This window comes from Pungitius pungitius, chromosome 1 (assembly GCF_949316345.1).
Source record: "Pungitius pungitius chromosome 1, fPunPun2.1, whole genome shotgun sequence".
NCBI classification, from domain to species: domain Eukaryota; kingdom Metazoa; phylum Chordata; class Actinopteri; order Perciformes; family Gasterosteidae; genus Pungitius; species Pungitius pungitius.
In genome coordinates, this window is record NC_084900.1 from 11,275,551 (window position 1) to 11,292,382 (window position 16,832).

The 16,832-nt window shown below is 47.3% G+C and overlaps 1 protein-coding gene across 2 annotated transcripts; it reads left to right on the forward strand.

The window, feature by feature from the left end:
• Positions 1-154: 154 nt before the first annotated feature.
• Positions 155-15,006, forward strand: ap1s1 (adaptor related protein complex 1 subunit sigma 1). 2 transcript variants are annotated; one of them, XM_037479098.2, is made up of 5 exons: positions 155-298; positions 9,127-9,305; positions 11,082-11,190; positions 11,331-11,468; positions 12,798-15,006. In XM_037479098.2, the coding sequence occupies exons 2-5, from the start codon at positions 9,127-9,129 to the stop codon at positions 12,843-12,845; spliced, it is 474 nt and encodes a 157-aa protein (XP_037334995.1). In that variant the 5' UTR covers positions 155-298; the 3' UTR covers positions 12,846-15,006. The 2 variants fall into 2 exon arrangements, with proteins under 2 accessions (XP_037334995.1, XP_037334994.1); XM_037479097.2 differs by having other exon boundaries at positions 158-518.
• Positions 15,007-16,832: the final 1,826 nt, after the last annotated feature.

Below are 16,832 nucleotides of genomic sequence, written 5' to 3' on the forward strand. Positions count from 1 at the left end.
AACCCCCATGTGTAGGTAATTATACAGATTGTAATTGGATATATAACTTGGGAGTGCCTAAAATACAGAAATATAAAGAAGCGCTCCTTGCTTCATGCCTTCTTGATGCCTGAAAAGCGATACTCAGGGCGTCAAACGCGACCCACACTGCGCATGCTCAGTAGATGCGGAAGTGGTCGGTGTAGCAGGGAATGGGTCCATCTCGGCTCCACTTACCTATAGTACGGTTTCCCACACAGACATGAGCTGTCAACGGTAGCGGCGCTTTATTCGCTTACGTGGACCAGGCGGCGTAGAGGTATTGCGCGTCTATTCTCTCCCAGTAGTTCAAATACAGATATATTCAAACCAAACAATAGTAAGCTACTGCTTATCCCTCGCTTTAAAGAGAGGGCACGAGCTAGTTGCTAAGCTAATGCTAGTAAGGTGTAGGATTTCAGGAAGTTTCCACCTGCGTTACCTTCACCTGGCTCCTATAAGCATAGCCCGGGAGCTAACAGGCCGTAAAGCAGCATAAGGTGGGAAATAGTCTTTACTTTTTATGTATGTTTAATTGGTGTGTGGCCCGTGTAATGATCGATGTGTCCTAATGCCATTCAGCAATGTTAGAATGAAGTGTGAATTTAAAGATTTGAATAATTGCCGTTTCTTCCTCTTCTCAGGTAATGAGTTTAGGCCCAGGTTTTTAGCGAGTGTCAACGGTGCAGGTGGCAGTTAGATGTCTGACACTGCATATGTGCTAATATACACCAAGGGGTTGATTTATTAGATTAGAATGTATAGTATTTTTGTATTTTGCCCGATTTTCCTTTGAATCATTGTCTTTGAGGTTATAAAAATGGAAAATACACATAGTATTTTTAATAACATTCAATGTATTCGTGTTTATGTGGTACACGCTTTGCAGTATAGTATTCTGCCGAGGTCAAAGATGCCTCCCACGACACAACACATATCCTCGTTTTAGATGTTTTTATTCATCCTCTTCCTTTTTTCCGTTTAATCCCTATATATTTGTTCATAATGTTTGTCAAACCTCTGACCCCACATTCAAACAACTTTATTTGTTTTTACTATTGCCTTAACAACGCACCCAACTCAACGTACCTTTAATACACAGAAGCAGCACTGACACATACAGTCTTTAGTTTCTGATCTTAACCGCAGTATATAAATATTACTAATGCAACAAATATAAGAAATGTATTAATAGCACATTACTTAGGGATGCACTGATGGAAGCATTGGATATCGAGCTAATACTTTAACTGAATTGGGTATTAGAACAATGGGTCCAATTGGTACAGTTTTACTGTACACATTATATGCTGAAATTATTTGCCATTTTTAATGAAGTTTTTTTTATTTTTTATCTTGCACTAAATTGTGTAGGATTTATTATTTTAGCAAGAAATAACCATTCAGTAAATTGATGTGTATACATGTAAAGTTAGTAAAGAAGATCTGATGTTTCCTTACACAGAGGGATCTCTTCCACACAGTGAGGCCTAATGAGTTAAACCCATCGGTTCGACACTAGGTATCGACCAGTAAAAGGCAGCAATTGGTTGTCAATTATTGAAAAGGCTTGTCAATGGCAACGCTTTCTGTTGTAAATGTCCTCAAAAGGTCTTATATTTTACTGGCTAAAATAGAATGAACAAGATATCCTGTTTTTGTTAAACTGGTTTTCATTTAAACTGTGCTATAACTCTGTTTTAGAGAAAATATAGCATTTGAATTTTGATGCATTCTGTCTTGCTGTTCCAAAAGGTTTCAGAGAAGTGGCGGCAGGCAGTTTTGTCTTTCTGACATGGGTAAAAGCAGATCCCCCTTTAAATGTCTTAATCTAGATCTCCCCGAGTCGGATACTGTGCAGATCTGTGAGCATTTTAAGTCATCAGTTGGATATAAAAAAGCTGTTAGACAAGACTCAACAGCAGTTTGTCATGATAAGTTTTCAACTGTGAAGATTTAAATTCAGTATACTGTAGCGACCCTGTTGGGGACTCGGTCAGGTAGCGTCACTCTCGGCGCTCCGGCCAATCAGACGGGACATGGGAGGGTCTGTCCGGGGGAGCATGACGTAGTTCCGGTTGTTGTGTTGTTGGAAGTGTTGACTGAGTGAGCTGGAGTTACTGTGTCGGACGCTGTGGTGTTTCGCTAATAAAAGGATCTCTGCCCGGCAACTATTCGTCTCAGCGTGTTAAGTATTCCACCACGCCCGGACGTTACATTGGTGTCAGAAGTGTCTTCGTACGGACGATATCGTTGAACCCGGTGGAAAGCTAGCGGTTAGCCTGCTGTGGGCATGGATCGTGTCGGCGGGACGAGCGGCTACGTTACGGTAAAGGAAGAGAGGAAAGAAGCGGAGGAGGGAGCTAGCGGGTGGTCGAAAGACATGGCCAGAAGTTTCGACGGAGCTACTAGGGGCGCGAGGGCTCGTTTGAGAGAGTCTGCAGTGAGGATGGCTAGGGACGCTGGCATCAGTCCCGCGGCGGATTTTCCCGCGGTTTCTCCGGGGAATGTAGCGTCAAACTACAATGGCGGCGCCCATCGCTCGGCAGTCCCTACGGTAAAAACACCGAAATACGACGGTAGGACGCCATGGGAGGCTTTCCTGGCTCAATTTGAATTGCTGTCGCATGCAGGGGAATGGTCCAATGAGACTAAGGCACTTCAGCTGGCGTTGTGTCTCACGGGGGATGCGCTGTCATGCCTGCTGCTGCTGAGCCCTGAAGACAGACGTCGTTACCCAGCGCTGGTAGGGTCGCTCCAGAGGCGTTTTGGACAATGTTTGCAACCCGAACTCCTGCGGAATGAACTAAACAATCGCTGCAGAAGACCGGGAGAGCCGCTGCGGGCGTTGGCAAACGATGTGGAAAGTTTGTCACGGAGGGCTTATGCCCACATGCCCCCTGAAGTGCAGAGCGAGCTGGCGCGGGACCAGTTCATCAGGGCAATTGTTCCCACAGAGCTGCGTGTCCAGGTCCAGCTGCAGCACCCACAGTCATTGCAAGCGGCTTTCGAGTTGGCTGCGGAGAGAGAGAATGTGTGGGGTGCAGCGCCTGGAGGCTACCATAGTGAGGGAGCACCTATGGCCAGGGCGGCGATGGCGGTCCCTCCAGAGGCAGAGAAACCATCGTGGGTTACGGAAGTGACTGAACTGATCAGGGCTGTGTCACTACAACAATCACACCGGCCGCGACCCAGAGTCTGCTGGGGGTGCGGGCAACCAGGGCATTTGGCCAGAGAGTGCCCCAAACCAAACAAGTACCAGGGAAACGGCCCGGGGTCCGCATAGAAGGGGATACGCGGACCCCGGCCGTAACCCCGACCACAGCGCCACGAGCCTCGGCAACAGAAGATGACAACGCCAGCATGGAGCCCGTCGTGGCGGTGGGGCGCACTGGGGAAGGTGACTCGTTCTATGTGCCGGTTACCGTGGAAGGACTGCCCTGCTTGGCACTGGTGGACACCGGTTCGACAGTAACTCTGGTAAGACCAGACATGATCACAGACTGGACTCATCTTGACCCCACCTCAGTGCGACTTCGCACTGTTACCGGAGAGCTGGCACCCATGAAGGGCAGAGGTCTGCTGTCTTTATCGGTGGGAGGGGTGACGGTGTGCCACCCGGTGTGGATAGCTGCAGTTCAGGACCCATGCATTCTGGGTTTGGACTTCTTGAGGGCCACGGGCTGCCATCTAGATCTACAGCAAGGCACAGTGAGTCTCCAGGGAGGGCCTTCCGTCACCTTGCTCTCCACCCCCAACCCGTCCCTACCCCCCGGGCCTCCAACACCAGCGGCGAGTACGGTGGTGACGGTCCCCTGCAACGCTATCCCCCCCGCCTGCCCACGCGAGTCATCTAGGGTCTTTCTCCCGGACGTCCACACCATGAGCCGTGCAGTGGAGGCGCCAGCAGCGATAAAGGAGGTGTGGAGAAAGAACTGTGTCGGCCTGCAGCCGCAGCAGCAGGAGCAGCTGTGGCACCTTCTCCTGGACTTCCAAGGCAGTTTCGCCAAGAGCGAGGATGAAGTAGGGCAAACTCACCTAGTGCAGCATGAGATTGACACAGGGGACGCGCGTCCCATCAAGTGCCGCCCCCGCCGCCTGCCGATGGCTCGTCAACAGGCTTGTGATGACGCGGTCACCAACATGCTCCAGGCAGGTGTCATCGAGCCGTCCGACAGTCCCTGGGCAGCAGCAGTGGTCATGGTCCCCAAGAAGACAAAAGGATGGCGACTCTGTGCGGACTACAGGCCAGTAAATGGGGTGACCAAGAAGGATTCTTATCCGCTGCCCCGCATTGACGAGTCCCTAGACCTGGTCTCCGGGTCGTCGTGGTTTTCGTCCTTGGACCTCCGCAGCGGATATTACCAGGTGCCACTGGCCCCGGAGGCCCGTCCCAAGACTGCTTTCTGCACTGGGCGGGGGCTGTGGCAGTTTAAGGTTCTCAGTTTTGGACTTTGTAATGCCCCTGCCACTTTTGTAAGACTGATGGACAAAGTACTGGCGGGGATCCCCCGGCAGCAGTGCCTGGTCTACCTGGATGACATTCTGGTCCATGGTAAAACATTTGAACAAGCCCTGGCGTCGCTGCGGTTGGTGCTGGAAAAAATAAGAGCGGCAGGCCTGAAACTGCATCCGGAGAAGTGCCATTTCATGCAGAGGGAGGTGTCTTTTTTGGGGCACCGTGTAGGTGGCGAAGGCATTGGCACCATGCGAGAGAAGGTGCAGGCCGTCGCAGATTGGCCCACCCCCACCAACCAGAAACAGTTGAAGAGCTTTCTTGGCCTGGCCTCATACTACAGGAGGTTTGTGCGGGGGTTTGCTGGCACTGCTGCACCCTTGTTCCATCTGCTGCAAAAGGACCAAGAGTTTTCCTGGACGGAGAAATGCCAGGCGGCATTCAACAACCTGCGGTACGCCCTAGTAGAGGCCCCGGTGCTAGCCCCAGCCGACCCCAGCTTGCCCTTCACGCTGGACACGGATGCTAGCGGATCAGGCATCGGCGGAGTACTCTCTCAACCTTTCCCCGAAGGCGAGCGAGTGGTGGCTTACTTCAGCCGGGCGTTCAACAAAGCCGAGCGAAGATACTGCGTCACCCGCAGGGAGCTCTTGGCGGTGGTGCTGTCAATCCGGCATTTCAAGTACTACCTAAGTGGCCTGAACTTTACGGTGAGGACAGACCACTCTGCCCTACAATGGCTCATGTCATTCAAGGAGCCAGAGGGGCAGGTGGCCAGGTGGTTGGAGGAGCTCCAAGCGTTTAATTTCAAGGTGGTGCACCGGGCTGGGACACGTCACACTAATGCCGATGCACTCTCACGACGGCCTTGTGCCGCAGGAGGGTGCCTCTACTGCGACCGGAGAGAGACCCGCGAGCGGGAACTGCAAGAGGAGGAGGGAGTCGGTCCGTCCGTGCGGCGGTTGGAGGAGGTTGTGATCCAGGATCGTCAGACGGTGGAACTGTCAGAATGGAGGCGACACCAGAGGCATGACGTGGACCTACAACCGGCAGTGCAGTGGGTGGAGGCACAGCGGCGCCCCCCCTGGGAGGAGGTGGCAGTGTTCTCCAGGGCAACCAAAGGGTTATGGTCACAGTTTGAGTCTCTACGCCTGAGCCAGGGCGTGCTCCAACGGGCATGGAAGGAGCCAGCAACGGGGGAGGAAAGGTGGCAGATGGTGGTTCCCAAGGTCCTGCGGGGTTCGGTGCTGGAAGCCATGCATGGAGCTGCAGGGGCGGGACATTTTGGAGTCTCAAAGACACTGCGGCGTCTTCGGCAGGGATTCTACTGGGGACAGTGCCGAAGGGACGTGGAAGACTTCTGTCGCCGCTGTGACCCCTGTACGGCACGAAAGGGGCCCTCAAGTCGCTCCCACGCCCCGCTGCAGCAGTTCCCCGTGGGGGGCCCAATGGAGAGGGTGGCTGTGGATGTGGTTGGTCCGCTGCCACGCTCAGACGGAGGAAACCGGTATGTGCTCACCGCAATAGACTATTTCACAAAGTGGCCAGAGGCGTACGCTTTACCAGACCAAGAAGCAGAGACGGTTGTTGAGGCCCTTGTGGGTGGCATGTTCAGCCGGTTTGGCGTGCCGGAGACCATACACAGCGACCAGGGAAGGAACTTCGAGTCGCGGGTGTTTGCCACCATGTGTGAACGGCTGGGCATGCACAAAACACGCACCTCCCCCCTGCGGCCACAGAGTGACGGACTTGTGGAAAGGTTCCATCGCACTATGGGCCAACAGCTAGCCATCCTCACGTCACAACACCAGCGAGACTGGGACAGGCATTTGCCACTGGTGCTCATGGCTTGTCGCTCTGCAGCCCAAGAGACCTCCTCCTGTACTCCCGCCCTGCTGATGCTGGGAAGAGAGCTCCGCACACCGGCAGAAATGGCTTTTGGGCGCCCCCCGGAATCCTCAGAGCCCCCCTCAGGCTCAGAATATGCCAGGAGGCTACAAGACCGGCTCGATTCAGCTCATGTTTTTGCCCGTAAGCAGCAGCAGAGTGCTGGCGTGAGACAGAAACGCAACTATGACATGAGAACAAGAGGAAAGCATTTTCGCGCTGGAGAGCTGGTCTGGGTCTACAACCCCCAACGAAAAAAGGGCCGGTGCCCGAAGCTGGACAGTCAATGGGCGGGGCCCTGCACAGTGTTGGAGCGGGTGGGTGAGGTTGTGTACCGGGTGCAGCTACCGCCCAAAGGCAGGAGAGTAGTGCTGCATAGGGACCGGCTCGCCCCGTACAGAGGGGTCGCCTCCCCGCTGCCAACAAGTGCCCGAGGGACGTCCTCACGGGGTGTTCCCCTGGGGCAGCCCCCGCCAGGTGCCTCGGGGACAACGGGAGAAGCTGTTGGGCCCGAGTTTCCAGCCGGCTTGGCCCTGTCGCCACCCACAGATAGACACGGACTCCTGGGGGGTGAGGTGGGGCCTGACATCGCCACGGGTTCAGGGGGCACGACCCCCCCGGCGGCGAGGCCGCAAAGACAGAGAAGGCCTCCGGTCCGGTTCGGAGACAGCGGAATTTAGGGAGGGGAAATTAGGGCTAGCATACACCTTGGGTCTTAGAGGTGGCTGTATTCTTCTGCAAAAAAAAAAAAAAAAAAAAAAAAGCGGTGTTCTGTTTTGTTCTGTCCTGTGTTCGATTGTAGGTGCATGGTTCCATTTTTCAGCAGTTCCTTGGGGGCAAGGACCTTTGTAAGGGGAGGGTAATGTAGCGACCCTGTTGGGGACTCGGTCAGGTAGCGTCACTCTCGGCGCTCCGGCCAATCAGACGGGACATGGGAGGGTCTGTCCGGGGGAGCATGACGTAGTTCCGGTTGTTGTGTTGTTGGAAGTGTTGACTGAGTGAGCTGGAGTTACTGTGTCGGACGCTGTGGTGTTTCGCTAATAAAAGGATCTCTGCCCGGCAACTATTCGTCTCAGCGTGTTAAGTATTCCACCACGCCCGGACGTTACAATACAAACTAGTTTCTTTTGCACTGAACAAAGAGTCGTGTTTGAGACAGCAAATAAGAAAATATTTAACTACGCGACATCCAATCCGCTGCTTTAAAGCAAACTGGAACAACACCTCCCACACATAGACCATACAAAGGTAAAGTTTTGTGGCGGATGTAAGTAAAGATGAGTAGTGTGTGTGCTACACCCTTGTATCTGCAGTACGTGTTTGTGAGTGAGTACAGATTATCACACCAAACTGAGTGCAAATATCTGATCATCTGAGAGTGGAAATATTCAATTATTGGCCACACACAGCACCTGAAAATCCTATTTTTAGCATGCCGAGGCTGATGCAAGTGTCTGTGTGTTGCCCTGCAGGTCGTTGTGGTCCAAAATAGGACGAGGACTACGTATCACTCGTTCTCAAAATCCTAATTAACACTTATAGGAGAAGAAAAAATGCAAATCAGTGCGGTGTGGTATTTTATGTTGTGCATTGTAGTTTCTATGAGAGGGGGAAACTCAGAAAATTGATAGAGGTGTTAAAGGTGTTAGATTTGGATATCACAGTTGATTATAGTGTCGTGAAAAACTATTTGCCCCCTTTCTTGGTTCATTTTTTACCGTATTTGTCACACTTGAATGTTTCATATCAAACACAATTTTATATTAGACAAATTCAATGCAAAATGCATTTTCTTTAATGTATCCTAATCTGTAATGAATGTTTCAATTATTGAGGGTTAAAAGCTACCTACCTTGCACCTAATGTTAAAAAGTAAATGTTAAGTAATTGACAAAGTCTAGGCTATTCATCTAAAAAAAACAAACATTGTGTGATAAATTTAACAACAAATGTTAAAAAAAGACATGCATTGGTCTGGAAAGGGTTACAAAGCCATCTCCAAAGCTTTGCAACACCACAGAGCCCTCATCCACAAATGGAGAAGGCTTGGTGCAGTGGTGAACCTTACCAAGACTTCGTTAACGACTCAATCAGGAAGTCATAAACTCTAGAACAACATGTGAAGAACTGCAGGGCTCGCTGGCCTCTGTTCATATTACACAACTCCACAATAAGGAAGAGACACACAGTCTGTCTCTGAGACGCTGTGATCATTAACAAGCCGTTCAGGCTCCAACCTTCCAATGAGGCTCAATGAAAACAATTCTGCTGAGAAGAGTGGGGCAAACCTTCTCCGGAGTGATGTGGAAGACTCAATCACTTGATAACTAGTTGTAACAATCAGTTATTAGGGTAAAGGGTCAATTATCTTTTCGGAAGAAAAGGTTTTGAATATTTATTTCCCTTAATAAATGAAATCATTTATTTTTCTAACATAAAAATGGGTTTAGCGATAATGTGTTTACTGAAACATTTAAGTGTGACAAGTAGGCCAAATAACATAAACCAAGAAGAACGAAAAACATTTTCACGGCACTACATCATGACACTTTTTTGTTTTGTTCCAATTACTTTACACATTATTGCGATAAGGCCAATCATCAAATGACTAACAATGTGACATCAACTCTTAAGTTTGAACTTGGTGATAAACAACACTTTCATGCAATGATTGCTGAACAAAACGTTCTAAATACATTTGCCCCTGTCAATAACGCTGTCCTGTCTCTGTCCTTCCCCTCCTCTTGCATGGTGTCTGTGTGCAGATGCGTTTCATGCTGCTTTTTAGCCGGCAGGGGAAGCTGCGACTGCAGAAGTGGTACACTGCCACGGCCGAGCGCGACAAGAAGAAGATGGTAAGGGAGCTGATGCAGATAGTGCTCGCCCGCAAGCCGAAGATGTGCAGCTTCCTCGAGTGGAGGGATCTAAAGATCGTCTATAAAAGGTATTGCCTCCCCCCTGTTGCCACCAGAGGCAATAACAACGTGCCAACTCGCATGTGACATCCTCTGTACCAAAAGCATTACATCGGCACAAACTAAAAAAAATAATAAAAAAAACCCCTTCCATGGTGAAAAAAGGGATGAAACCTTAGGGAGAACGATCCCTCTCCCGGGACAGACTACAATGGATGACATGTGTACAGAATGAACAATGTAAAAGATGTACAATACATTCAATTCCCATAACAGAAATTATACAGATAATTGAGTAGCAGGCCAAGTGTACGACAGGATCACTGCAGGGACAACCATCATTGGATAGAACCACCATCCACAGAAGCCCGTGGGTAGGGAAAGCACACCTTTAGGAATGGGTATCGTTGTTTTTTGATGACAGTGATATGATTAATATTCAAAATGATGATGATGATAGCAGCAGCAGCAGGTGTCAGCTGGGCCACGGCAGGAGTCAGGACCAGGGTCCAGATGGAACTACGATCTACTGACACCTGCTAGACGAGATAGCACAAAAAAACTCCTGGAAAGAAGCTGAATTAGTGATGTCCATTAATAAAATGTGGATTAAGCACGAGCTGTTAAGATGGCTGGCGGTCTTTTTCGGCGTCAATGAATTAATGCGTTTACTCGATTTAACCTCAATTTAAGAACTTCTCTGTGTGGTTTTAAGCTATTCTTGTTGCAGAAAGTTTAGAAGAAAATTCTTTCTTGATTCATTCCATCATTAAACCTTGTAAACATCGTTTTCAATTCAGCACAATGTTTATTTAGTAAATGAGGAGCCACTTAGAGTCAAATAGATCATAAAGCAAGGTGTGCTTTAGGGGGGGGGGGGCAACTGCTGCTACCAGAGCCGAATGAGGTGACATCTGTCCATCGGTTGAAAAGAAGCCGAGATGGCAAAGGGGAATTTACCCAACTCAAGGCTTCAAAACTGGCGTCCACAAAATCCAATGAGTGACGTCACGATGACTACATCGTCGTCTTATGGTATGAACACCCAACATACTACGTTTGCTCCGTTTATTATTTTTTAACAATTCAACTTTTTCTGATGGTTTAGGTTTACTGTGCTTTTGTTACAATAATAGAATCAAGGTAATGAAGAAAGTATCGCAAAATGATCTTTATTTGGTGTTCGATTTTTAGCCCTGTTTGACATCCGTGATGAAATAATTTCTGCGTGGCAGAAAAACAATGAAATGGAGCAGCAGATTGTCTGCTTTTAGTGTGTCCACGCTTCACTTGAGTTCGCCTCCCACAACCCGATAAAAGTTCATCCCTGTTTGTATGTGGGCTGAGCAGCATTAGATTTGACGTGGGTGGAAAGGGTGAAACCCGGCATTGCACTCACACACTCGCACTCTCTCCTATCAGTGTGTGTCATGGCTCATTACTGCCAGCAGAATGCAGAGGTGGACTAACCAAACAAAGCAGCCTGGTGCTGTGCGTGCGTGGGTGGGTGGGTGATGAGTTTCGCATAGAGGGATTTCCTGCAGTGGGGGTGGACCGAGGGAACACTGCAGCTCTGCTGCTCCTCACAATACTCCTCTTAACCATCTTTTCTGAGCCTGGCATTTTCAAGAAAATTGTGAAAATCCGTTCTAGCCAAGTGAGAAGCTGTTCCGTAGACCGATTGAGAATGTTTTAGAAAAATACAAAATAAAGCTCATTTCATGGGGATTTTGTTAAGCTAAGTACACACGCTGAGGACATTCTAAGACATTAAAGTGTTTGTTTTTTTGTGTGTATTTATACAGGTACGCCAGCCTGTATTTCTGTTGTGCAATTGAAGAGCAGGACAACGAGCTGATCACGCTTGAAGTCATCCACCGCTTCGTAGAGCTTCTGGATAAGTACTTTGGCAGCGTACGTCATGGATGTGTTTGCTCTCCGGGGTTGTTTTCACACTGCTAAACAAATGTTTAAGGGTTTAATAGGAAGTGTTCCCCCTCCCGAGAACTCCCCCTGCTGCAGAAAACATTATTGACTTGTGTCTGTTTTTGCAGGTATGTGAGCTGGACATCATCTTTAACTTTGAAAAGGCCTACTTCATTCTGGATGAGTTCCTGATGGGAGGAGAGATCCAAGATACGTCCAAGAAGAGCGTCCTCAAAGCCATTGAACAAGCCGACCTCCTTCAGGAGGTAAGCGTAGCTTTAAGCCTAGTTTATGGTTCTGCGTTTTCAAAGAAACGCAAGGACGTGTTCTCCGTCGACCAATTTTTCTAGACTAGCACCAAAAGCTACGCAAGCCTCACGCGGCCCGCAAGGCTGCGATTGGTCTGCTAACTACATCCTATCGGGAGTTTCACAATTCTGGTTTCATAGCATCATTTTTAAAAGGAAGATTTTTTTTACGAGAGAATGGATTAGATTGTAGAGCTTTTGTTGGAAGTGGCTTTTCTCGGGTGCACGGTGTGCCGTTCATTGATTGGTCAAACACAAATCTCACCTGCTACACCTCGGGCGCTGCTTCATTCTCACGGTGTGCAGTCAGCGCCAATTTTAAAGCAATAGAGATCTCTTGACCCTTTTTACACTAATAACTTATCGACCAATAATGGACTTTTTTTAGTGTTGTCTTATTTTGTGGTAATTGGAAATTAACCTGATCATTACATTATCGTACAACGTGAATATGATTATGAATATTTTATGAAACCATAACACCAAGGGCGTCTACAGTTAATGATTAAAGATTTCTGATCAGGAGCACAGTGTTGTTGGATCACTGTTACGTCGTTGCACCAGCTGATGTTGGAGTAGAAGCAGATTCCTCCACCTTCGTCTCGCCGGAGAGCTCCGTGTCGTGGTAGTCTCTGAGCAGCTTGAGGCCCGCCAGCAGGAGCACGGAGTCCGGTATCGATCCACAGAGCCACGTCTCCGTGAAGCACAAAACGGAGGATGTAGAAAAGTCTCTGTCTCTCCTCACCAGCAGTTAAAGTTTGTCCAGTTTGTTGCTTAGTGAGCGCACTTTGGAGAGAAAGACGCCTGGCAGCGGTGAGCGAGAACTAAAGAAGAATAAAGAAATATGGTTAAACTGCAACATTTAGATTTTTAATAAACTTAAATAAGATTATTAATCAGAACAGACCTTCGGCGTTCAATGCCTGACAGTTTTGTAAGTGTAAATGTGAGTGTTGACTGAAGATATAACATGTCAGTATTGTATAACTTTCTATGGCACCCATCTAACATGAACTACTACAAACTGCTAATATCCCTTTTATTAAATTCCCAACACTCTCAAATATTTAGATCACTTTATTAACATGAATCAAACACCTTAAATTCTTATGTTGTAGGTTACGCTTTTTTAGAAAGCATTAATATTAGATATAAGACAGGCACTTAATAGAAAATGTTACTGTATGAACCTCTCAAGGCTCCATAAAATGTTAATGTTTATTCGTATGGTTTTAAAACAATTGTTTTTCTAAAATAAGTCCTCCCTTCTACTGTCTCCCTTTTCAGGAGGACGAGTCACCCAGGAGTGTGCTGGAGGAGATGGGCTTGGCGTAGTACACGGCAGGCTTGTGAGATACTGTAGATACTAAAGGCAGAGGGCTGGATGGGAGGGGGCGGGACTTAGATATTTAAAGCTGGAGGGACTGATGTACAGCATTTGACTGGGGGGGAAAAACTCAGTTGAGAATGGAGGATACTTGCATTGACGGTCTTTTTACCGTGTTTGTGTGTGAGACCTGAGCGTGGGGATTTTTTTTTTGTGTGTGTGGAGGGGGGGGGGGGGGTTACAACAAGGCAGCGTGTGCTCATGACTTCAGACTGATGCTTTGATGTAAAGGTCAACGATACTGGGATCTGATGTCCCCATTGGTTCCTGCTGAACACATTCACATTTAATAACAGCCCACGCCCACAGATTGTGTGTGTGTGTGTGTGTGTGTGTGTGTGTGTGTGTGTGTGTGTGTGTGTGTGTGTGTGTGTGTGTGTGTGTGTGTGTGTGTGTGTGTGTGTGTGTGTGTGTGTGTGTGTGTGTGTGTGTGTGTGTGTGTGTGTGTGTGTGTGTGTGTGGTATTGGAGGGGCAACACTAGCCATGTTTCCATTGCGTTTTAAACAATGTAGCTCTACCAGCCATTGGACCAGGACACACAAGGCTAAACACACACACACACACAGCCGGTTGTGTATATCGAACACCACCAGACATCTAAAGTAAGATTCTCTTTTGAACTACACTGCTTTCAGTGTTGGCCATCATTCCTTTAGGTAGGGTGCAGGCATAAAACAAGGACAGCAGTGCAGGTTAAAAGAACAAAGCAAATGTCTGTCCAACATTGAGGTACACATGAGGGTCTTGTACAGTTTGTGTTAAGGCTCATTTTGGTTAGTGATACGCTAGGCTCTTGTTTTTGTAACTAACAAAGAGGATCTTCCATCTCCGGCTCCAGAGATGTGTTTGTACTACTTCACCCTGACATTCCTTTCCCTGTATTGTTAGTTATTTGATCTATACCAGACGTTTTAAAACGGCTGTAGACTTTTTCATCATAATGGCAGAGCTGTACCTGTGATTGGTCCGTCTTACCGAACAGGGCGGGTGAGGGTGATGAAGTGCGTTGTGAACCAAAGACATTCGAGATTTGCGTCACCGCCTCGGATAACTCGTTTACACGTGAGCCATGCGTCTGCCCCGCTTGTGGACCACTGTGCCAGACGAGATGGAAACGTCACGTCTGTCTTATGCAAATCAACAAAGTGCGTCTGAGAATCACGCCCGCTTAGCCATCCTCCAGACGGCGGGACGCCATCGCAGAGATGGAATGAAAAGCTGGCGGCGAGTTGGACCTTGTTGCTCCGCTGGTTCTACTAACCTGTACGACATATTAGGACACAGGCTATTTAGAGTATATATATTTTCTCCCCCCTACATGCTTTAGTCAATCTGAGTGATTGCTTGTTACTGCTTGTATAGATTGCCCTGCCTTCTTAAGCCACATGAGCGACCGCTAGCACAAGAACCGAGCAGGATCACATTTAAACGCTCGTCCTTCATGTTGCATCGGCGTTTTTTTTTATTAAAACAAAGTGCATTTCTTAAACAGTGGTACGTCTAATGCAGCTTTGAACAGTTCTCCTGGTCATGGGGCTGGCCTCAGGAAATGCATAAGCTTTGAGTTTATGTTGCGTTTATATAACCTGAATCCAGAATAAACTCAACCCATTGAATCCACATGAATCTGCTTTCATTCGTATCAAGTTTAAAATGAAAAAATGAACCGTACTTATTGTTTAAAATTTTGGTGAGACAAAAGATTATGAAAATAAATCCATTAGAGGCAAAGACATCAGCACCCAAACTACTCGCACCTATGACCCAGAATATGTGAACTGTTCCACCGCTGCTACCTACTTAGTGTGTGTACCTGTGATACCTTACTTTGTGCATGATACGGTTACTTCAAGGGTTCTGTGGACAGGGATGAGTGTGTTAGCTGTGCTATAAAGTAGATAAAATAAATCAGATGGTGGCTTTGTAAAGCTCATCATTGACTAAATATCATATTTATCAGATGTCCCCTTCGGTCAATTGAAATAGTTGTCTGCAAGCAGTCTTATCCATGTCCACTCACCAAATGCATTAACATATCTAAAATATCCATGAATTTATTTTGTTTTTAAACTAAATGGCCAAGCAGTTGTCAGGTGAAGGGATAGTTTTTTTTTTTTTAAAGTGTGATGTATGATGCACTTCTCTGATGTCAGTGTTTTACTACAGTAGATAAACTTCAGAGAAACGGATGTGAGTGGCAGCACAGGGTTCTGGACCTATTTTAGTCACCTATAAAATCAATTTAAGTTTAAGTGGCATTTAAAACTTTACTGTAAGAAGTCCTTTTGAAGCGGAGCCCAAGCATCGACTCTTTAAAAAACGCTGTCATTTTGCCTGTGGAGTTGCTGCTGCACCCCTGCTGTTCCTGTCGATGGGGCTCGTCGGCTTTGCTCAACGGAAGGATGGACTCAACAATCTGAGATCAGAAAAGCCTGGCTGACAGCGAGGTTGAGCAGTGAGATTATTGTAAGTTTAGTGTCTACTTGTACTTCAAATAGGTTCTGCTGCTAGCTGCGTTCTCAGCAGTATGAAGCTCTACCCCCCCCCCCCCCCCATCTGTTACTCTAGGCCCCACCTGACTGCTAAACCCCATTTCAAAGAATCCAAACTATCCCTTAAACCCCCATAGACAGTTGATCTGTGCCAGGGGATATGTCTCAACATTCCAATCCTACACAACCCTAGGAAGGAACATCTTATCTTATTGCCTCAAAATGTTTGCATGATTTTCATTTTACCCGGATATATTTATATATCTATATATAAATGTCCACTCAGGAGTCACTCATGTTCTAATAGGACGTTCATGTTCTTTTCTTCATGACCTCACTTAAGCCGCTGTGCTTGTTGCTGGGTAATTTGCATCGATGGAGAACATCTCACTAACTATTGAACTGAAAACACTACGTGCTCCATCCTCAGAGGACCTTCAGGTGTCACTAATGGATGAGACTAAGACCAGCCAGAGGTCATTGGCAGCCGGCTGTAGGACACTCAGCCCGAGCTGTCTGAAGACGTTCGTACATCTGCAGCACTTTAGTCTGAACACAGCAGGCCTGAGCGCTGAATGTTTAGGAGTAAGGGCTCACTGTGTGATCTCATCGCTGTACCGTGTCGGCATGTATTGGAACAGCGATAGGACACAGGAACATGGATTTACACAGCAGATATAGGGGGAGCAGAATTAGGGGTGAACTACTCAAGTTCTCAGATTAGAAATCCAAACCTGAAGAAAAAAAACATCCTTTTGATCAGTAACCAGGTAACCAATTGCAATAACAGCTGTCGCTTTTAGACGGTGTCTCTCTGAAGGTGTTCACCGCGTTTCAACAGGCCGAATCTCCCCATGCGGCCATCAGAATGCGGGTTCCTGATGTTCTGATGTGTCTGTGTTTGAAGCATAATCCTCCTTGCGTTCTTCCGTACATATGAGGACAGCCCCACTGTTTTACTTCTTGGGTGTTTAACCCTGACCTCTGCTGCCCTTCAGAGAGACCTTCTTTGAGAGGTGTGTTGAATAATGTTTTTTTGTTCTTCTCCATCTGTCTTTTGGTCAATCAGACATCATATGCAATGACTTTATCAATTTGGTGATCATCTCGTACATTTCCTTGTTTATGTGAAAGAGAGGGTTTTGATTGAACTTTCTCATTGAGTTGTTTTGTTCCTTGGAAGAAGAACATAAGAATAACACATTTAATCTGTGATACAGGCAAAGGCTAAAGGGACTTTGTGTGAATGTAATTTTACAAAGAATAAACAGTTTTGAGCTAAACATAAGTGTGTCTGGATGTTTTGTAATGCCTGTGCTGCTACAAACGTGTTTGTGTACTCTGCTTGTTTAATACCTAGATTAACAGATTTTGACAAATGCAACAGTACTTTTCAAAATAATCCCAACTAATTGGGTGTTGCGATTACATTAATGTTGAGA

What these genes read in the sequence shown, in the direction of transcription:
- ap1s1 (XM_037479098.2), top strand. Translation starts at nt 9,127, where the DNA reads ATGCGTTTCATGCTGCTTTTTAGCCGGCAGGGGAAGCTGCGACTGCAG. An exon ending in CTAAAGATCGTCTATAAAAG is followed by an intron (nt 9,306 to 11,081) that starts GTATTGCCTCCC and finishes GTATTTATACAG; the next exon opens with GTACGCCAGCCTGTATTTCT. An exon ending in AAGCCGACCTCCTTCAGGAG is followed by an intron (nt 11,469 to 12,797) that starts GTAAGCGTAGCT and finishes CTCCCTTTTCAG; the next exon opens with GAGGACGAGTCACCCAGGAG.